Genomic DNA, 22,522 nt, shown 5'->3' on the forward strand with positions numbered 1-22,522 from the left:
CCGAGAAAATAAATATGTAATAGACACGTCTTATTTCCCATCCAGCTGCTGGGCGAAGCAAAGACTTCAAAAACACTTACAGAGGACGGCAAAAATGCCTGCTAGGGTTATGCCTATGGAGCATCCCAGGCTCGGGCTGGCCCACCGAGACCGGACCATGGGGTGGCCGCGACCCCCGCCCTCTGCGCTCGCGCCCCGCCGCAGGAACAATAGCTCCCCTGGAGGCGGCGCCGGCCACGGGCGGGGACCGGGCTGCCGGCGCGGGCGCTGGGGGTGTGCGCGGGGCGGGGTCGCAGCCGCCCCTCCCGCCGCCCGATTTGTCACGCGCCCCTCACCGGGCGGGCCGGGGTCTTTGTGACGCGGTGGCGACAGCCGCGGACACAAAGGGAAGGCGAGGAGGCGAGCGAGGGTCTGGGCCCGCCCCCGTCCCCGCCCCCGCGACCCCCGCTGGCCGCACGCGCGCGCCCGCTCGCTTCCCCAGCCTCGGTCTCCCCTACGTGGGCTCGCACCCCCGCGCGCACCCGACCCTCGCATGCGCCCCGACCCTCCGACTGTCCAGGTCGCTGCGGTGGGACCGGGATGCTGAGGGGCTGCACGCGGGCTACCCGGCGCGGCTGCTAGGAGGCGCCGAGGCGGCGGCGGGGCTCCCGGCGCGCGGCTGAATGCCCCGGGCCTGCGGCTCCCTGCGCTTCCCGCCGTCCAGGGGCGCCAGCCATGGGCGCCGCGGCCGCTGAGGCGCCGCTCCGGCTGCCCGCCGCGCCTCCGCTCGCCTTCTGCTGCTACACGTCGGTGATTTTGCTCTTCGCCTTCTCTCTGCCCGGGAGCCGCGCGTCCAACCAGCCTGCCGGTGGCGGCAGCGGCAGCGGCAGCGGCGGCGGCGGGGAGTGTCCCGGCGGCAAAGGCAAGAGCATCAACTGCTCAGGTAGGACCGGCCGGAGCCTGCCCGGAGCTTGCCCCTGCGGCCCCTCCCTCCTCCGGCGCCTCCGCCTCGCTCCGGGTCCCCGCGGCCAGTCTGGGAAAGGCCCAGCGCGGGGGTCCCGGGGAGCGGGCCCGAGGGCGATCGAGGGCGGAGGGCGTGGAGCCGGGGGAGCCGTGCGGGCTTGGGGACCGGCTCTGGGGATGGGGAGTGGCTATGCGTGCGTCCAAGTGTGTCGGGCGGCTGGGCGAGGGTGGCCCGGCTTGTAGGGAGGTGGTGAGGCCGGGACACAGCGAGGCGGAGGCAGCCTGCCAGGGCTCCCCGTGTGATCGTGGGTGTGCAGGCGGGAGCGCGTGTTTATGTTGTGAAGGCTCAGGGGAGAGAGTGGGGCCCCAGGCAGGGAGTGTGTGTGTGTGTGTGTGTGTGTGTGTGTGTGTGTGTGTGCGCTGGTTGAGAGGGGCCAGGGGACCGAGGCTGACGGCCAGGGGAGTGACCATGTGCTGGGGAGGTTCTTAGGGCACTGGGGTCTGGAAGGAATGGTGTGAGTAAAGGGAACAGGAGGCCCAGAGGACGAAGATTGGCGATGTAGAGTCACTGTGTGTGTGTGTGTGTGTGTGTGTGTGTGTGTGTGTGTGTCTCCTTTGGGTGCAGAGGTGAGCGCGCTGGGGGGTTGGGGTGACACCGGCTCTGTGGATCTGAGCCAGGAATAGTTCTGGGGCCCAGGAAATGACCCTATGTTTTTATGTGTGGTGCATGGGTGAAGTTTGGGGCTCAGGGATATCTCCTGGGGTATGCATTAGGAGAAAAGGTGGGGGTCCTGGAGTGAACCCCGTTGTGCCGATTGAGAAGGAAGGAACTAGGGAGTCATCCTGTGTAGCGTTTAGGTAATAGAAAGCGGTAATTAGGTTTCAGAGAGTGCCTCGAGTAGCAAGGTGTGACCCTGGGTTATTGAGGGGGGTATGGAACAAGGGGAGATCCTGTATGTGTGTGTGTATGTTTTGCGGGAGAGCCTGGATGTTAGCAACAACCGGAGCTAGGGAGTGAGTGACCTCTCCCCTCACTCTGAGGCCGCTGGCCTCCCCCACGCCCCCCCCCCCCCACACACACACAGCTGTTGGAAACAAAGAGCTTGCTGGGACTCTAATGGATGAGACTGGGGAGGAGGGTATTTGGGCAGTAAAGTTCCCTCTTCCTTTCTGAAGGGGTCCCAGAGGAGCCCTGAGGCTAGGAGAGGCATGCAGGTCTCATTTAGGGGTGGGTGGGTCCTCCTGGAGCTGGCCTAGCAGATGCTAGCTATCATAGCCGCAGCCTTGCCAACTTCCCCTTTTATTAATTCTCAAGTCTCCATTTGTCTTCTTTAAACTAAGGGGGTGGGACTAGAGGCTTGGGGCGGGGAGGGGAATATGAGAGAAGGGGAGGGGAAGGAGGAGGATGGACATTAGGCCACTGGGGATCCACTGGCTTTCCTGACAGACAACCTTTGTACCTTTGAGCTATTGAAGGGGCTTTGTTTCTGGGAGGAGGAAGCAAGAGGGCCTTAGCACAGACTCCTATGCTACCCTAAATGAAGAAAACCTTTGGCCTGCTGTTTAGGTTTGAAGGTCTAAAACCTTTTAATAATTTTCATAATGGTATGTTTTATGATGGGGGCAGGATTTTGAGCACAGTACACAATAGCATGTCATTAAAAGCTTTTCCATCCATGTAATAACTTTTACTTTATTTTTCTAATGTTAAATGGGATATGGGATGATGCTTTAATAAATAATCACACACTAATGGTTGAGAATAAAAACCATTTGTATTTTAGAGTGCCTTTTGGTAACATTGGTTATCAAACTTGTAAGTGATCACACCATGTCAAAATATTTTATGGGCTAATGTGCTGTGGTTATGTGATCTTGCTAAGCTAATTTTTCCTTAGCATAATATAGTGTTGATGGATGTTTTCTAACCCTAGTGCATAGTACAAATTTTAAGGAAGGACACAGAGGGCTGGGAAACCATGTGGTGTGGGAAAAGGGGACTGATTTGGGGATCATGGCCCTTGCTAAGCAGCTGCATTATTTGGAGCAAATTAATTTTTCTTAATTTCTCTTCTATTAAAAGAAGGGCTTGGATTTAATAATATCTGAATCTTATTTAAGCATATATTTATGTAAATGTCAATAAATTAGACTGATCAAATAAAATGTTTTCTAATGCTAAGATACACTTAAATAATTCTAGTCTAAAACTAGTTTTCCTCTTTTTTTTTTTTTTTTAAAAAAAAATTGATTTCAGAGAGGAAGGAAGAGGGAGAGAGAGATAGAAACACGAATGGTGAGAGAGAATAATTGATTGGCTGCCTCCTGCATGCCCCCATTAGAGATCATCTCACAACCCGGTGTGCCCCAACTGGGAATCTGAACCATGACCTCCGGGTTCATAGGTTGACCTCCGGGTTCATAGGTCGACCCTCAACCACTGACACACAGCAGCCAGGCAAGCAAGAGTTTTAACTAAATGCATGTGTAAATTCTTATCAGGATGAAGACCTGGGAATGATTCATATGGAAACAAAATTTTTTAACTTGATTAATTAGAGAATTAGAGTAATTGAGTTTGGACATATGCATCTATTAGCATCTTGAGATTATGTAGATTTCTTGTTGTTGTTTTTATTACCTAGATATTTCTCACATTTTCTCCTTTTTATATTTGAGTTGTAGAATCTAAATGCTGGCCTTGACTCCCTGTTGATTTTTGGTTTTGGACCCTCAGTTCAGCCCACTCTGACCTCTTGGCATCCTGATTCATGGAAAAGGCTGAAATCCTGTGATATTTTACTGGAGACTTCCTTGCAAATTGGTTGATGTTGATACATCAACCAGATGTTCAACCAGCTAGCTATACATCTTCCTAGTAAAGTTTAACAGATTTATGAGCTTCTGATGTTCAACATTTTCCCATTTTTTTCACCAGCCTATCATTAAAAGATTCTGTTAGAATCTTTTATGTATTTGTATGTATTATCCTCCCTTTTTTTCATTTTAGTAATCATATCAAAAAGCAAATGTTGTGTAGCCTACCTTAATAAAGACCCCACGGTGGCATTTTCTTTTTATTGTGTTCAAAAACTTATTTAGCCATTCTAAATTTTTTCCAGGGATACATAGCAAATTTACCCTAGATATTTTTCTGGATTCACATTTCTCCCTTTTTGAAAATTGAGAATACATTCTTTCATTCCTGGTCTTTTTGGCTGCTTGTCAAGATAGGTTAGATCAGTGGTCGGCAAACTCATTAGTCAACAGAGCGCAAACCGAGAGCCGCGGTTTGCCGACCACTGGGTTAGCTAATCAGCAATCAGATCTAAAAGTTTTGTCAGTATCACGGAGTGTGACTTGTTTGGGTCAGAAAGCAAATTCTTTAGAGCTAGCTCTGTATTCCATTACCATCCACTCTCCATGCCACTTACCTTAAATGTTAGCCCCCTTTTATGGAGTTCTCCCCTTCCCAGTTTAAAGATCACATTCCTTGATGAAGATAACCAAAGCAAATAAGAAGCTAAATGGGTCTGCATTTGTCCCTGTCATCTCTTGATATTACATCATCTTCCCTAAGTGAGTTCTTTGTTTAGCTCTTTTAAGTCTAAACAAGCTTTTATTTTTAAAAAATTATTGTCCTTTTGTCTCAGCTTTCCAGTCATTCTTGACTTTATACTTACTGCTTTATTTGTACCTATTCTTTTAAAATCTAACTTATTAGAAAGTTCCCTGTTCGTCTAAAGAGAAAAGAGTTTGGAAATGCATGATTCATGGGAAGAAAGATGAACTTTGAAGAAAAGTGGCCTCAGACATTGATATTTCTTTTTTCTCATTTGTAACATGAAGATAATTATAATGGTCCTTTTTGGCTGTAGAATGAGAAGAAGGAGGAGGCCAAATATGTGAGATATTTCTATCTTAGGGAATGTGGTTAAAGAGGTAGAAAAATATGGTTGGAGCATCATCTTGTGCACCAGAAGGTTGCAGGTTCGATTCCCAGTCAGGGCACATACCTAGGTTGTGGGTTCCATCCCCCATTGGAGGACGTAGAGGAGGCAACCAATTGATGTATCTCTCCCACATCAATGTTTCTCTCTCTCCCTCCCTCCCTCTCTAAAATCAATTTAAAAATGCTAAAAAAGTCATGGAAGTTAGAAGTTGCCCTCGATTGTGATATGTTGGTAAGGCTGGTTTAAATGGATGGCATATATTTTAGATTAAGAGAAATGCCTTGTTAGTGGTAGTGCAGGATTCTTGGGAATGAAAAGTGAGTTTTCCCTAATTAGCATGGAATCGTGGTCAGGGCACTTCGAGATCCCTGGTATGTAACATGTGAGTATTTATTAATTTATTTGGTGAATCTTGATTGACTGCCCATTTAGTGTAACCTAATATACTAGATGTTAAGGGAAATACTGTTTATGAGAAGCTATCCCTGCTTTTAAGGGCCTTGTGATCTTATTTAAAGATATCTATATGTATTTAAAAAAATAGAGAAACATGCTAATTAACCGGATGTCGTAACAGGTCGACTGGATGGAGGAGGTTGCGCGTGCAGCATCGGAGGCGGGGTGGCAGGGGCCTCCGAGTGCCTGCACTGGGGGAGGGCCTGATCAGCAGCGGCCACGGCCGCTTCAAGGGCTGGAGAGGGAGGCAGGACTGGACTGGCAGCAGCTGCGGCTGCTGCGGGGCCTGGGGAGCGAGGCAGGGAGGGACCGGCCACTCGAGGGTGGGTGGTGCTGCGTGATTTCGAATCGTGTACTGGGCTCCTAGTATTTATATAATAAATTAGACTGATCAAATAAATCTTATATTTCTAAAAGAGGTGGTTATTAGCTTCTTGTAAATATATACAGTGGAAATTTCTATTTAACACCCCTGGGCTTTCTCTCCCATCAATAAGCATTTATTGAATGCTGACAGTACTGAAAAATTTTAAGGTCTGCAGTTTTCAGTATATTCACAAAGTTAGGTAACCATCACCACTGTGTAATTCCAGAACATTTTCATCACACCAACAAGAAACCCTCATACTTATTAATAGTCATTGCATGTTCCTCTCTTCCCCTAGTCCCTGACAACTATTCTACTTTCTGCCTCTATGGATTTGTCTGTTTTGGACATTTGCATATAAATAGAATAGTATAAGATGTGGCCTTTTGTAATTGGCTTCTTTCACTTTGTATGCTGTTTTCAAGGTTCATTATGTAGCATGTATCCCTTTTTGTGGCTGAGTAGTACTTCATTGTATGGATATATATCACATTTTGTTTATCCATTCATCAGTTGATGGACATTTGAGTTGTTTCCACTTTTTGGTTATTATGAATAATGCTGCTGTGAACATTCATGTACTAGTTCTTGTGTGGACATATGTTTTTAATTCTCTTGGGTATACACCTAGGGGTAGAATGGCTGGGTCACATGGTAGCTGTTTAGCATTTTGGGGAACTGCCAGATTGTTTCCCAAAGTGGCTGTACCATTTTGGGTTTTTACTAGCAATGTCTGAAGGTTCCAATTTCTTCACATCCTCCCCAACACGTATTATTGTCTTTTTGATTATAATCATCCTAGTGGGTGTGAAGTTGTGTATCAGTGTGGTTTAGATGTGCATTTTCCTCATGACTGATGACCTCGAGCACGTTTTCATGTACTTGTTGACCCTGTAAATGGCCATATAAATTTCTTATTTGGAGACATCCCTATTCAGATTCTTTACTGGGTGTAATTTTAAACTATACTAACCACATCCCACAGCACTGAGATGCTCAAACTGGTAGGTAGGTTAACTCTACTTTGCCATTTGATTTCTCTGCCTGCCAAGAAAAAGTCCATTGTGTTTGTTCTCAAAAATATTTGTACCTCGGGTATTTGTGAGTATAAATTAATAAGTATTACCCACATTGATTAAATATGAGTGCAGAAAGACTTGTTTTTGTGAAATGCTTTGAAAAGACTTGATAAAGGCATGAGGCTGAAAGAATTGCCTTTTAGTGAATTAGATTGTGGTCAAGACAACTGAAGCAGATTGGAGAAACCTTGTCAATCTCTGGAAGGATTCTGCTCCTACAAAACTTTGCAAGTATTTTTTGAAGTCCTTGTTCCACTTTAAAGGGAAAGAAAATAGACATTGTGGATAATAGATTATGGGTGTGGTTTAGCCAAGAAAGTGACCCCCCCCCCCCATACTCAAGCAATTTTGGTGCTACGTGGGGAAAGGAATGTACATTTATATGTTTGAAGTTAAAAATGATTAAAATCCTATATAATAAAAGCCTAATATGCAAATTGACCATCACTCCAACACACAAGATGGCTGCCCCCATGTGGTCAAAGATGGCCATCAGGGGAGGGCAGTTGTGGGCGATCAGGCCATCAGGGGAGGGCAGTTGGGAGGGACCAGGCCTGCAAGGGAGGACAGTTGGGGGCGACCAGGCCTGCAGGAGAGGGCAGTTAGGGGTGACCAGGCCTGCAGGGGAGGGCAGTTAAGGGTGACCAGGCCTGCAGGGGAGGGCAGTTACGGGTGACCAGGCCTTCAGGGGAGGGTAGTTGGGGGGGACCAGGCCTGCAGGGGAGGGCAGTTAGGGGCAATGGGCCAGCAGGGGAGCAGTTAGGCTGGCAGGGGAATGGTTAGGGGATGATCAGGCTGGCAGGCAGAAGCAGTTAGGGGCAATCAGGCAGGCAGGCAGGCGAGCGGTTGGCAGCCAGCAGTTCTGGATTGTGAGAGTGATGTCCCACTGCCCGTCCCACTGGGATTGGGCCTAAATGGGCAGTTGGACATCCCTCGAGGGGTCCCAGATTGGAGAGGGTGCAGGCTGGGCTGAGGGACACCCCGCCCTCCCGTGCACGAATTTCGTGCACCAGGCCTCTAGTGTGTACATAACATTTCTACATGATTCCCCACTTTACCTGACTTTTTTGATTAATTGGTCAGCGATTACTTTTGTATATTTTTGAAAAGAGGGTTTCCACTGTACACAGTGCTCTATGGAAGATACAAATGCAGTGCCAAGGGAATGAGTAATTTTGATTTGTAGGAATCAAAAACACTTTTCCTGAGTAAGTGGCACTTGAACTGGGCTTTACAGACGGAGTGGAATGTCATCTCGGAACTCCAGGCACACTTGCCTGAGGCCTTTGCTGTTGACGTCCCTTTTGCCTGGAACCTTCTTGTCCCAGTTATGTACCCCTCAGCTCTGTCAGGCACTTCCAGAATGATGCCTTAAAATTGTAGCCTTTTCTCCCTTCCATCTTCTCTGCCCCTCTGCCATCCTCATCTTCCTTTATCCTTCTTTCCTGCTCCAAAGCACCTTTTCCTGTGTGATGTGTTACTTATGTCTCCTCTGTGTAGCTCCATGAGGACAGGGGTTTGGCTGTTTTGTTCACTGCTGTATCCACTGTGCCTAGACTCGTGTCTGGCACAGAATCAGTGTCCCATACATATTTAATGTATGTGGAATGAATTAGTGACTGAACGAACACAGAAACTGAGGAGCGTTGGGAAAGGTATTCTAGGCCGAGGGAATGGCATTAGAAAAGGCACAAAGATGGGGCAGTGAAGGGAATATTTGGGGATCCTGGGATATGGGGACTTGAGGAGGAGATGTGTCACACACTGCACCACATTAGTGGAGGGCCTTGGAGGCTGATCTGATGAAGACAAAGGGAAACTTTTAACAGATTTGAGTAACATCATGGTTTTAAAAAGCAAAGTCTGAATGGCTGAAGATGAAAAGAAGGGAAGAAACTGGGAGCATGGTGAAAGATAACAACAGTGGAAATGGGGGGAACCCAGAGGAATTATTTGGCTTACACAGTTTTTAAAAATTGCCATTAAAAATCTGGAGGTTTCACTTAAAAATCTGGATTTTGGTCTCCTGTCTGAAGTTGGAGGTATCGGTAACATTGGGCTCTCATTTCTGCATGGCAGAAATCAGCCAGAGCTGTTCAGTGGGCCGAGCTCTTGACTTGGCTAGCCTTTCATTGATCTTTTTCTTCCTTAGCTGTTGGCTCCTGGTGGAGGAGACGGGGTGAATTGTGATGCTCTTAATTTGGGATGGAGAGCCAATTTGGAAGAGAGTCAAAATTGGCGTATATTTCTTCGCTCATTCTTGTTATTCACAATCAGCAAGTCCGAGGGAAATCCTTACTCTGCAGTGCCACGCTTCCTGTCTGAAACGCCTCCTGCCTGTACTCCTTGCACTTCCACTGCACTCTGTTCTTTTCAACTCTTTCCTTAAGTCCACCTCCGACCCCTTTGTATTTGAAAGCTACCCTGCTCTCTCTCATTATACCATTCTCTTGAAATGCTTTCTAATGATTTTTTAACCATATCTATTTTCCTTTATTAATTTTACTAGAAGCCTGATGCACAAAATTTGTGCAAGAGTAGGCATTCCTTCCTCCCTCACCCCCCTCCCCGCTGCCGGCACCAGCTTCCCTCCCACACCCGGGACCTGGGCTTCGCCTGGAAGGACGTCTGGTCTAATTAGCATATTACACTTTTATTATTATTATAGATATCTTAGTTTTAGTACTTCCCCCTTTTCAACTTTCCGTTTTTGTTTTTTTCTAAATTTTAAGTGGAAATAGATCATCATGTTTCTTTTTCCGTTCCACTGATAAAATCTCTTTCATTATTGTTATAAAATATATGAATTTAGATGTGTTTACAGTTTTTGTTTTGTTTTGTTTTTTTGCATTATGGTCTAAGAATGCATCATGGAATTTATAGCTTTTGTATTAAAATTAGGTGTGTCTCCGAGTCCTAGTAGAGAACAAATTATGTGAAAGATCCTTGTACTCCAGGAAAGGAAGTGTTATTTCCTTGGCTTCTAAGTCCCCTATTATATACCTTACTTTTACTTGGACATTTTTATTTCGAATTCATTTCAAACTTAGAGAAAAGTTGCAGGTTTCCCAGTTGTTAAAATTTTACTGTATTTGCCGTATTGTCTCTTTCTATATCTATCTATCTCAGTCTTTCTTTTTCTGAACCTGACTCTGCCAAGTTGCCCCTACTTGGGGGAATGGTTTAAAATATACTTCCTGTCAGTTCTGTAATTTTCTTTGTTTTCTCATCTCCTGGTAATAAACTATTGAAGCCTCCAATTACAATGATACAGGTTTATTTTCCCAGTTTTCCAGTTTATCTTATATTTTTGTTACTCTACTTAGGACATATACATTTTCCCAGACAAATAAAAACAAAATTTTATTTTGTTTCATATTTTTTTGTACTTTTAATTTTTGTGTAGGGTGGATTTAAGGAATCTCCGTAAATCATAATATCCATCTTTTTCTGGATTTATGTTTATCTTTTAATTTTTAAGTGTTAGGATTTGTTTCCCAAGTCAGATATAGACCATTCTGCCTTCATAGGCATTCACCTATTTATATTAAATGGAGTAATTAGGATATTTGTGTTACTGTCCATCATCACCATCATTTTAAAAAGTGTACAACCAAGTATCTTACCTAATAAAAGAGAAACATGCAAATTAACCATCACTCTGCTACACCCACAGCCAATCAGAGTGAGTATGCAAATTAACCCAACAAAGATGGAGGTTAATTTGCATATGCAGGCACAGAGCGGTGTGAAGCCTGCTGTGAGGGCAAGGGGGGCGACAGAGGGAGCTACTGGAGTGATGCTCCAGACAGAAGCGAGGACTTGCTGGCTCCGGGCAGCCTGGGAGCGGGGACTTGCCGGCTCCCGGGCGGCTGGGAGTGAAGCCAGGGGAAGGAAGGCCTATTCTTGCACGAATATCGTGCATTGGGCCTCTAGTTTTTTTAATATAGCCCCAAGGTTCTGCAGCTGTCTCCACAATCAGTATTAGAACATGAATATCTTCCTCCCAAAAAGAAATTTCATATTGTTTAGCAGTCACTCCCCAAACCCCACTTCCCCAGCCTTAGGCAACCATTAATCTACTATCTTTGCTGTATATTTGCCTATTCTGGACACTTCCTATGAATGGAGTCATACTGTATGTGGCCTTTTGTGACTGGCTTCTTTCACTTAGCATTGTGTTTTCAAGGTTCATCTGTGTTGTAGCATGTATTAGTACTTCATTCTTTTTGTGTCTGAATAATATTCCATTGCATAGATATAGATATAGACACATACTATATATCTAAGTAGGTAGATAGATATATAGTATATATCTGTATAACATTTTGTTTATCCTTTCGTCAGCTGGTGGACATTTGTGATGTTTCCACTTTTTGGCTATTATGAATAACTAGGGGCCCAGTGTGCGTAATCGTGCGAGACCCAGGACCCCGCCGGCGTTGCGCGGGACTGCCCCGAGTCCTGGAGTCCCACCCCGCGGGGCCAGCGTTGTGTGGAACTCCCCCTAGTCCTGCCCTGTGGCCAGTGCCGCGGGACTTCCCTGATGCACCTCCTGGTCAAGTCCCCGCTGGCACTGCGGTAGGCAAGACCGAGAAAGAGTCCCGTGGTCGCCACCGCCACAGTGGGAGGCGGGACCCAGAAACCCACCCACACCTCCGGTCAAGTCCTTCAGAGTCAAGTCCCTGCCCACCCTCGCATGCCTCACCACGCGCATGCAGCCTCTTGCTGATCGGTCATTACGGTGTTAGGGCATCACGACCACAGGTTTTTTATATATATAGATGGTGCTGTGAACATTCATGTACAAGTTTTTGTGTAGAAATATGTTTTTAATTCTCTTGGACTTATTCCTAGGGCTAGAATTACTGGGTCAAAGGTAACTCTGTGTTTAACATTTTGAGGAACTGCTAAACTGTTTTCCAAAGTGCCTGTACCATTTTATGTTTTCATCAGCAACGTCTGATGGTTCCAGTTTCTCTACATCCTAGCCATTGTTATTGTCTTTTTTTGACTTCATTTATTATACCCAACCTTATTCTTTTTTTTTTTTTTTAAATTGACTTCTAGAGAGAGAAAAGAAGGGAAAGGGAGAGAAACATTTATGTGAGATAAGTTCCTTTAAGTTCATATTTTTTTATTCCTCATTTCTCCAGTATACATATGTGGTTTCTTTAATGGAATTTGAATTCTCATTTTTTTTTTTTAAGTTGGATTGGAAGATAATGTCATCCATCCTCCTTATCCCTCTTTTTTTTTTTTTTCCATTGTTAGAGACATTGTTCTAACAAAATTGTTTTCATTATTCCTACTATTAGTTTCATTATTAGCGTCTCTCATGGGAGAAATGAAGCATTCAGGACTCGGCCTACTTCTCATGCACTTAAAAATTCTATGTTTAAATTATAAAATCCCCTTAGCAGTTGCTTTTAGTGTATCAAATGATTTTAATCCTTTGCTACTATTTTAATATATAGTTTTTACCAGTGTCATGTATTTTTCATGGCTCAGTTGTTTCATCATTTTTTGAAAAGTCACTTCAGGTTCTGATGTTCTTAGCATATTCTTCCAATTTCAAAATCTTTGACAGGTAGTATGCTTTCAGCCCCAGCTCCATTTCTCTCATTTTTGTGCAAGTGTTCTGAGCCTCTCTTTTCCATGGTTTGAAAAAAAAAAAAAGGAAAAGAAAAAAAAAATCACACTTTTTTTCTTGGTTATAAAGGCAGTATTTGTACAATGTAAAAAATTTGAGGAATAATGAAAAATATACAGAAATGTTTGATGATTGCCATCTGCCTCTTTAATAGCTTAATGTTTATGCTGAAGTTATTTCATTTTATACCAGCAATATTTTGAACCTTTTTCTTGATGTTAGTGTGTGTTTTGGCATTTTTTTGTTTAACCTGGAGTCGCTATTGTTCATAGGTCAGATTTCCTTTCAGAATTTTAAAATTCAGTTTATTTTGTCTTGTCAGCTTTCATCAGATACTGTTTTGTACGTGAATCTAAACTGCTGACATTTCCGTATCAGTTCTGTTGTTTACAGCCTTATTGATATATTTAGTTTCTTCATTGTTCCCTAGTCAGCTCAGCTGTTTAGTGTCCTGTGTTCATTTTCATAGTATTTGTTCTCTTCAGGGTAATTTGAGATATTTTTTAGGTGGTGCAACTGTGTTACCATTATTGCTTTCCTTTTCTAGTTCAGACCATAGCGCTTCCTAATTGCCATTTAATTAGACTTAGTTATTATTATTTTTTCAATTCTTCACTGTTTCACAACATTTTGCTGGGGTTTAAGGTGTGGTTGCTTTAAAGTTTGGGTTATGGTTGTTTCAACCAAAGATGAGAAGTATCCTTTATAGTTTCCAATGCTCTTTTGTAAAGATTTCACTAATCAGCTATGTTTGGCAAAAATATCAAAATTTAGTATTATTTATCTCACTTAGTCCTTGCAGTCCTAGAAGGGATTATTATTTACCTGTTTTTGCTCCAGGCAACTGGGATTGGTCAAGATCTTGTAGTTAATCAAATAATTAGAAACCCAACAACTCGGTGCTCTTTCTAATGCACCGGAGTTTTGTGAAGTTCTTTAAAAATTCTCTTTTAAAATAGTTAATACCGTGTTCTCCAGTGCCACCCGGTTGTTTTGTGGATTTTTGTCTTTGTGGGGGACTTCCCTGGATTCTGGCTACCTCCTCCTATTACACTTAGTGTTGCAGACAGACACTAAGGAATAGTCATGGTTAAAAATAAAGGCGGAGGATGATGTTCTTGTGTTCAGATTTATTTATTGATATTTAAAAAATTTTGTTGGAGGAAATGTGTTGAATGCACTTAGAAAATCTTAAAATATAAACATGTATATGTTGTTAAAAAATGGGATTATAACTCTTCATATAGTTTTATAACTTTTTTTTTCACTTCACAGTGGATTTTAAAAAATATATATTTTTATTGCCCTGGCCGGTTTGGCTCAGTGGATAGAGCATCGGCCTACAGACTGAAAGGTCCCAGGTTCGATACCAGGCAAGGGCACATGCCTGGGTTGTGGGCTCGATCCCCAGTGGGGGGCGTGCAGGAGGCAGCCAATGAATGATTCTCTCTCATCATTGATGTTTCTATCTCTCTCTCCCTCTCCCTTCCTCTCTAAAATAAATAAAAATGTATTTAAAAAATATATCTTTTTATTGATTTTAGAGAGGAAGGGAGAGGGAGAGAAGGAGAGAAACATAAATGATGAGAGAGAATCACTGATTGGCTGCCCTCCTGCACACCCCCCACTGGGGATGGAACCCCCAACCCGGGCATGTGCCCAACTGGGAATCCAGTCGTGACCTCCCAGTTCATAGGTTGATGCTCAACCACGGAGGCACACTGGCCAGGCGAGAAGCTAACTTTTAATATAACCCTTATGATGTGTCCTGCACTGCTCTGCGTGCCTTCCATGTCTTTATTGAGGTCCCCGTCAACATTATGAGATAGGTACTATTATTACCCTCTTGTACAGATGCAGGAATGGAGGCACAGAGGTAAATTACTAAGGTCAAATAAAGCTGATGCGTGACAGAGCCAGGATACTCATCTAGATGGTCTGGTTCTAGGGTCTGCTCCTTAAATACCAAGTTATAATGCCTGTTTGTGTTTTTTCAAAATTTAATATGATTTATCTGATTTTTAAGATTATTTTTATTTTTATTGAGATATCATTCACATAATATAAATTTTACCACTTTAAAGTACACAGTTCAGTGATTTTTAATATATTCACTAAGTTGTGCAACCATCACCACTATCTACTACCTAATTACAGAACATTTTCATTACCCCCAAAAGAATTTCCAGACCTATTTACAGGTCATTCCCAATATTTCTCTGCCCCTTTCCCCAGGCATCCACATAGAGATTTGGTGTCTTTATGGGTTTACCTATTCTGGACATTTCATATGAATGGAATCATACAGTATGCAGTATTTTGTGCCTGGCTTCTTTCACTTAACGTATATTTTAAAGGTTCTTACGTGTTGTAGTATATAATTGTTTGATCTGATTTTAAAAGTAATAAAAGTTCATTGTAAAACTCAATTCAGAAAAATACAGAATTAGAGGAGAAAGTTTAAATTTTCCCAAGAGATAACGGTGGTTTCTGTTTTGGTGTATCTATCTTCCAAATTTTTAAAATAGGCATTAAAACACAAGTTGTGTTTTACATTTTTGAAAATCTGCCTTGTAAAGAAACCTTCATGTTATCGTGTTAGGAAGTGTGCAGATTCTCCATTATTCTTTTGAAAAACTCTAATATATCAGATTTAGTTTATGGGTCTGTGAGAAGGAAACACACAGGTTTGGCAAGCTAGTCAGAAATAGGAGTACGGGAGAGAGTACCTCAGTTCAAGACCTTTGGTTGGGGCTGGATAGGGCTAGAAACACCATGAATACCTTTAGTACCCAGCGGGGGATCTAGGTCTTTTTTTCCTTCTGATCATGTGATAGGTTGTCCTCCTCGTCACCTTGGCTGAGCATCCTGACACAGGCATTTAGAACTGAAGGAGGCAGCAGGGAATGATGGTAGGTGTTCGGGTGGACGATTGACACCATCAAAGTGGCATTTAACAAAGGGTAGGTTGACAGTAGTAGTATGTAGAATGGGATGAAAAATATTGGAGTTAGATAACTTTGTGGCATATGTGAAATTTCTCTGCATAAATATAGCTTAGAGAAGTTTTAGTCATCTCTGCTGTCAATGCTTTTTAATATTAATGTAAACTGCTTTTGGTTTTGTATCACGAAATACTGAATACAGGTTATTTTCTCCCTCATGTCTTTATGGTTGAAGACTAGAGGCCCGGTGCATGAAATTCGTGCACGGGGTGGGGGGGGGGGAATGTGTCCCTCAGCCCAACCTGCACCATCTCCAATATGGGACCCCTCGAGGGATGCCTGATTGCCCGTTTAGGCCCGATCCCAACAGGCAGTCGGGTATCCTTCTCACAATCCAGGACTGCTGGCTGCTAAACTCTCGCCTTCCTGCCTGCCTGATTGCCCCTAACTGCTTCTGCCTGCCAGCCTGATCGACGCCTAACTGCTCCCCTGCTGGCCCGATTGCCCCTAACTGCCCTCCCCTGCCAGCCTGGACACCCCCAACGTCCCTCCCCTGCAGGCATGGTTGCCCCCAAATGCCCTCCTCTGCCGGCCCGGTCACCCCCAACTGCCCTCCCCTGCAGGCCTGGTCCCCCCCAACTGCCCTTCCTTGTAGGCCTGGTCCTTCCCAGCTGCCCTCCCCTGCTGATCTGGTCCCCCTCCAACTGCCCTCCCCTGCTGGCCATCTTGTGGAGGCCATATTGTGTCCACATAGGGGCAGCCATCTTTGACCACATGGGGGCAGCCATCTTGTGTGTTGGAGTGGCAGTCAATTTGCATATCACCCTTTTATTAGATAGGATAACTACTGGTTAATTTAGTAAATAAGTTGAAGAGAATTTAATTTCTAATTCATCCCATTTCCTGGGACTGGAGTCAATGTTTACCAAATCTATTATTCAATTTTACCCTGAAGTGTTTTTTGTTGTTGTTGTTGTTGTTGTTTTTAGTCATTTGTGTCATTAAAGGTGTCCCTCACATTGGTCTGAGGCAATAAAAGAAGTGAAATTTTAATACCCATTTGCTCGAGGCTTTTTAGTACAGATCTAACCATTACAATATCTAAGGAAGGTGTTAATATCCTAAAAGGTGAAGAGCTAGCATGTGAACCTGGCTCTACTGACCTCCAAACTAATGCTTTGTCAGTTACATAGCAAATTGTCTCTGGGGTTGTGTTAGAAATCACCCCCTGCACCCCTATACAACCATATAGACTAGAGCAGTGGTCGGCAAACAGCGGCTCATGAGCCACATGCGGCTCTTTGGCCCCTTGAGTGTGGCTCTTCCACAAAATACCACGTGCGGGCGTGCACGTACAGTGCGATTGAAGGAGTACCCTAATTAAGTTAATAACAATGTACCTACCTATATAGTTTAAGTTTAAAAAATTTGGCTTTCAAAGGAAATTTCAATCGTTGTACTGTTGATATTTGGCTCTGTTGACTAATGAGTTTGTTGTCCACTGGACTAGAGGAAGAAATCATTGTTTAACTGGCTGTTTACACAGTCCCTGGTACCATTTTTGTTTTTTCCTGGCTGGATTTTCCTACATGTGTTTTTCATGTGCAGTCATAGTGCTTTTGTTAAGTTTTGTCTTCTGCTTTGTCACTTGACATTCATCTGCATATTTTCATATTGTCAGATAAAATAGCTGTATAATATTCCATGGCTGTACCACATCATTTCCTGGTGTGGGGTATTTTAAGTGTTAAAATATTTTATTTTATTTATTTATTTATTTTAAAATATATTTTATTGATTTTTTACAGAGAGGAAGGGAGAGGGATAGAGAGTTAGAAACATCGATGAGAGAGAAACATCGATCAGCTGCCTCCTGCACACTCCTTACTGGGGATGTGCCCGCAACCAAGGTACATGCCCTTGACCGGAATAGAACCCGGGACCCTTCAGTCTGCAGGCCGACGCTCTATCCACTGAGCCAAACCGGTTTCGGCAGTGTTAAAATATTTTAAATGTGTTTTCAGTGTAGAGATTGTGGAACTGTCTCCTAGACAATTGGCTGCAGGGTCAGGAAAAAGCTGGACTTGTTTTGGGAGTGAAACTGTCCCACAGGGGTCCTGTCAGATGGATTGCTGTGCTTTTCTAAAAAATGGAAGGTTTCCCAAGTACTAGTAACATCTCAACAATGTGTATAAATCCATTGAAATTGGGTTATTCTAAAGAACAAGGTAAAAAGTTTGAACGTGTCCTGGGGGGAGTCAGTAAGGAATCACTTAGAAGTGCACTAAAGATTTCCACATGTTGATAAGTACTTTGAGAGCATTAATTTATAGGGCTTTCCCCAGTAGGCTCTGGAGACTGGAAATAGCATGGGCTAAACCAGATGAGATGGCTTTAATAAGGTTGGGGGAAACCAGATTTGAAGACTCAGAGTGGTGGGAGTGGATGAGACTGCTGAGGGAGAAGAGACAAGATGAGATAACATAATGGGATGGCTGAGGGCAGAACATTTTATAGACAGCATGAGCAAAAATAGGTTTACACATGTTCCTATGGGAAAGAATACAATGACTAATAAATGTTAATCTATACTAATAAAAGGGTAATATGCTAATTAGACCAGGTCGACTGGACATCTTCTAGATGTCCAAATTCCTTCCGGACAAAGCCACGGTGGCCGGGGCCGAGACAGAGGCAGTTAGGGGCGATCAGGCCAGCAGGGGAGCAAGCAGTAAGGGGTGATCAGGCCAGCAGGGGAGCAAGCAGTTAGGGGTGAGATCAGGCAGGTGTGGGGGAGCAAGCAGTTAGGGGTGCGATCAGGCCGGTGTCGGGGAGCAAGCAGTTAGGGGGCGATCAGGTTGGCAGGGGAGGGCAGTTGGGGGCGATCAGGCCGGCAGGGGAGCAGTTAGGCGGCGATCAGGCCGGCAGGCAAAGGCAGTTAGGGGTGATCAGGCAGGCAGGCAGAGGCAGTTAGGGGTGATCAGGCAGGCAGGCAGAGGCAGTTAGGGGCAATCAGGCAGGCAGGCAGAGGCGGTTGGGGTGATCAGGCAGGCAGGCAGGTAGTGGTTAGGAGCCAGCGGTCCCAGATTGTGAAAGGGATGTCCAACTGCTGGCAAATTGGATCCCTGAGGGGTCCCAAATTGGAGAGGGTGCAGTCCGGGCTGAGGGACATCCCCCCCCCCCCAGTGCACAAATTTTGTGCACCGGGCCTCTAGTATAAGAATAAACTGTGTTTCACATACTGACATCTGTAGATCTACTTTTGCCTCACTCTGTATAGTAGGAGACCCCCTTGTCTTGCTGCTGTAAGCTTCTGGTAGTTAGTTGGTTAATCAAGAAAGTTATTTAAAGTGGAGAGTTACAAAAATGATTCATAAATGTATGTGGCATTTTATTTTAACTTAAAAGATATAAACTTATTAAACAACATTTTGAACGAAGTTGCAGAATTTAGAGAGAGAGGAAGAGAGAGAGAGAAAGATTTTAGAGAGAGAGAGAGAAAGAAAGAGAGAAAGAAAGAGAGAAAGAGATAGATAGAGATGGAAACATCTCTGCACACCCTCAGCAGGGATCGAACCTGTGACCTCCTGGTTCCCTGGTTGATGCTCAACCACCGAACCACACCATCGAGCAAATTTTTTTTGAGAATAGTTGAAATTTCCCCTTTCTAGAATAAACACCATTCATAATACATTGATTATAAATTCCAGTTTTAATCTTTTAAGAAAGGAACTGATAGACTTGTGGATGTAGAAGTCTAGATTTTTATCTTGTCTTTACCTAATGCAACAGCGATTTTTAAAAAGCACCTTGCTTTTTTAAAAGTCTTTTTTTTTAAAAAAATATATTTTATTGTTTTTTTACAGAGAGGAAGGGAGAGGGATAGAGAGTTAGAAACATCGATGAGAGAGAAACATCGATCAGCTGCCTCCTGCACACCTCCTACTGGGGATGTGCCCGCAACCAAGGTACATGCCCTTGACCGGAATCGAACCTGGGACCTTTCAGTCCACAGGCCGACGCTCTATCCACTGAGCCAAACCGGTTAGGGCTAAAAGTCTTTTAATAGCATTCAATTTTGTTTTCATAGATACAATTTATTTTCACTTTTGTCAAATGTTATCGCTGGCACCTAATGGGTAGATGTTGCTAAACACCCTCCAGTGCACAGGAGAGTCCCCTACAACAAAGAATAATCTAACCCCAAATGTCAGTAGTGCCCAGGTTGAGAAGCCCTGAATTCTGCTGTAACAGCTTGCATAGTTTAATCACCTTTGGCTCTCTGTGTTAGTTAACTCATAAGATCCTCAGAACTGCACTCTGTTTAATGGAAGGGAGGTAGAAAAGTCATAAATACTATTCTAGGGAGCCAGCGGGTCCCATTTTGAACTGCAGCCTGAATCCAGTCAGTGCTGCCAAAAGTTAGGGATTTTGACACCTCAGGTCCATAGGTAGGGAGGGTTCCTCCCCTGGTGTGTATTGTTCCCCAGCTTTGAAATGATGAAAATTGAGACAAGTCTTACATGTAGAGAGATGTGTGATGGGCAGATTTGCAACCAAAGCAAAATATTTCTGTTTAGAGCCATTCTTCTGAGTGCTGCTTTGTGTAAAATATTTCTACTTGGAGAGCTGACTTTTGAGGGCTTCAATAATGGCTCATCTATTTTGCTGAATGTCCATTTTGGGCTCAGGAAGGCAGGTGTGTAATCATCATCACCGCTGACAGGGAGTAGCGTCCCCCTTGATGGCTGGTCCTGTACAGAATACTTGAAATAACATTCAGAAGGTGATCCCACAATAGAATTCCTCCTGTTCTGAGTTTGAGCTAAGGCTGTGATTCTCATATTTGTGAGGAATCAGAGCACCAGGAAGTCATGATGGTCTTGATAAATCAATTTTATTACACGACATAGCATAAACTTAAGACTTGTGCTCGGAAGTTATCTTAATTAAATTTATATGCACTCATTGTATCAGGATTGTGTTTAATTACAGGTGCCAATAACCTGTGGCTTGAATAAGGGCTTTATTTTTGTGTTTGTTTGTTTATTATAACAGTAAGTCTGGAGGGATGAAAACAGGGTAGTGGTGGTGACTCCCTAATTCTCTTTAATTTGTAGCTTTCATCTGCTTGCCTGTAAGATAGCTGCCATAACCTTGGGCACAGGTTTGCTGCTCTCCAGGCAGGAAGAGGAATGGAAGAATGAGGGAGGGAGGGGCAGTGCTTACTTAGGAACTGTGGCAACGAGTGAGGCAGTCTGGGAAATACAGATTATTTAGCTGAGTACCTTTTTTTTCCTGGACAAAATCGAGGTTCCCTTATTAAGTAAGAAGGGGAGAATAGATTCAAAGTAGGCCATTAGCAGTGACTACCACAATAACAAAACAATTCAAAAGGTACGTTCATGACCTTGTGACATTCAGGATGATGTGTTCTCATAAAACACTGCTGGAATTTTCTGTTAATATTCTTTACTTACTTGTCGAACCTTAGTTTTATTGACAGCTAGCAATCTCACATTCTGACAATTTAGAAATATAAGCGAAGAAAACTCTAAAATGAGAAAATTCTTTCCATTGAGGAAATGAAATTCTTACTTTTTTTTAAAAGATGAAGGTACACTCTAGTCTATGACACTAATTTTCCTAATATCTGTAGTTTGGGAACCAATGGTATTAATATTTAGGTGTACTATTAAATGATGTATGTCTCTTTCACTAAGGTGGTTTTCCTAGATAAGAACATTCTTTTCTCTCTTTTGATATGACTCACATATTAAGGGCAATTCAAACATTCTTTATTTTTAAACATATTTTATAAATTCTGTATAATGATTCTATATTAGTTTAAAACACATATTTATTGATTTCAGAGAAGAAGGGAAAAGGTGAGAGAGATAGAAACATAAATGATGAGAGAGAACCATTGATCGGCTGTCTCCTGCACGTGGAGAATCCAGCCCGCAACCCGGGCATGTGTCCTGACCAGGAATTGAACTGTGATCTTCTGGTTCATAGGTCAATGCTCAGCCACTGAGCCACACCGACTTGGCCTATATTAGTTTTATAATCAGAATAAAGGTCTTACTAATTTTTCAAGATCAATGCAAGTCTTACCATCTCTGACATTGCACCCTGTGCTTCAAATCTATTTTTAAAAATTTACTACTTCTTGAAATTTCAAGAGCAGTCATAGTCTGTATTACACAGCTGTCCTCTTTATTATAGGCTACATTGAATTCATCACTAATTGCTCCGTATGTTAGCAAGATCATACGCTCTCTCTTACGTATTTTTCTGAGTCCCAAATTCTTAGCATAGGACTAGTTACATAGTAGATAATCAATTGCTTCTGATCAAATAAATAACCACATTTAATACATTAACACAGGAAAATAACATGGATTTGATAGCAGGATAGGCATAAAGTAAAACGACTAATAATCAGGTAATCAGCATTTCATGACTTCTACCTTTTCCTATTAAGATAGGACTTCTAGCTCCTCTAGGGATGAGGGATCGCTGGAGAATTGCTCCCGGAGATCTGCTTGCCACGACCTCACCTTGATCTAGAGCTGCAGGAGACCCCGTGCCCTTCCCAGAGTTGCAGCTATGGGTGTCAGTCAGAAGCTAACTTAGGCCTCTCTGCTCCCACTGCACTGGGATGTGTTTTTTAAACAATCATTTGTTTATTGTTTGCATAAAAGCGTTTGTTGTAGCTCTCATTCCCCGCATGCAAAATGTGAAAATTGCTTGGTAGTGGTTTTTACCCAATTTCGCATGATTGGCAGCTTCACATAGCACTACCTTGAAGCAGTTTATTTGGTTTCCTGGAAACCTTAATTTGATGCTTTTAGAGCAAGACTGACAGTCTTGGAGTGGGAGCAAAATGACCACAGAATGCTAGTATTGGCTGTGTTTCCTGCAGTAGAAAAAAATTAAATCAGTGATTAAAATTTTTTAAGTCTGATAAATTTCGAATCTCTTTAATTTTGTGCACATAAATGCTCCACATTTACCTATTGTATGAAATTCAAGTTCACTTTATAATTCCTTTGTAATTAAAGTGGTTTATTTGTCTAGAATAAATAATGATCATCCTAAATTTATTCTAGGTACCACAATAA

General features: G+C 43.2%; 1 protein-coding gene across 1 annotated transcript in view; it reads left to right on the forward strand.

Moving 5' to 3' along the window:
• Nucleotides 1–354: 354 nt before the first annotated feature.
• Nucleotides 355–22,522, forward strand: part of TMEFF1 (transmembrane protein with EGF like and two follistatin like domains 1) — a 78,443-nt gene continuing 56,275 nt past the window's right edge. Inside the window, exon 1 of the mRNA XM_080668072.1 lies at nt 355–922. Within this exon, the coding sequence (XP_080524198.1) occupies nt 715–922 (208 nt within the window). The 5' untranslated portion in view covers nt 355–714. The remainder of the gene's footprint in view (nt 923–22,522) is intronic.

This window comes from Plecotus auritus, assembly GCF_963455305.1.
Source record: "Plecotus auritus genome assembly, chromosome: 5".
NCBI classification, from domain to species: Eukaryota; Metazoa; Chordata; class Mammalia; order Chiroptera; family Vespertilionidae; genus Plecotus; species Plecotus auritus.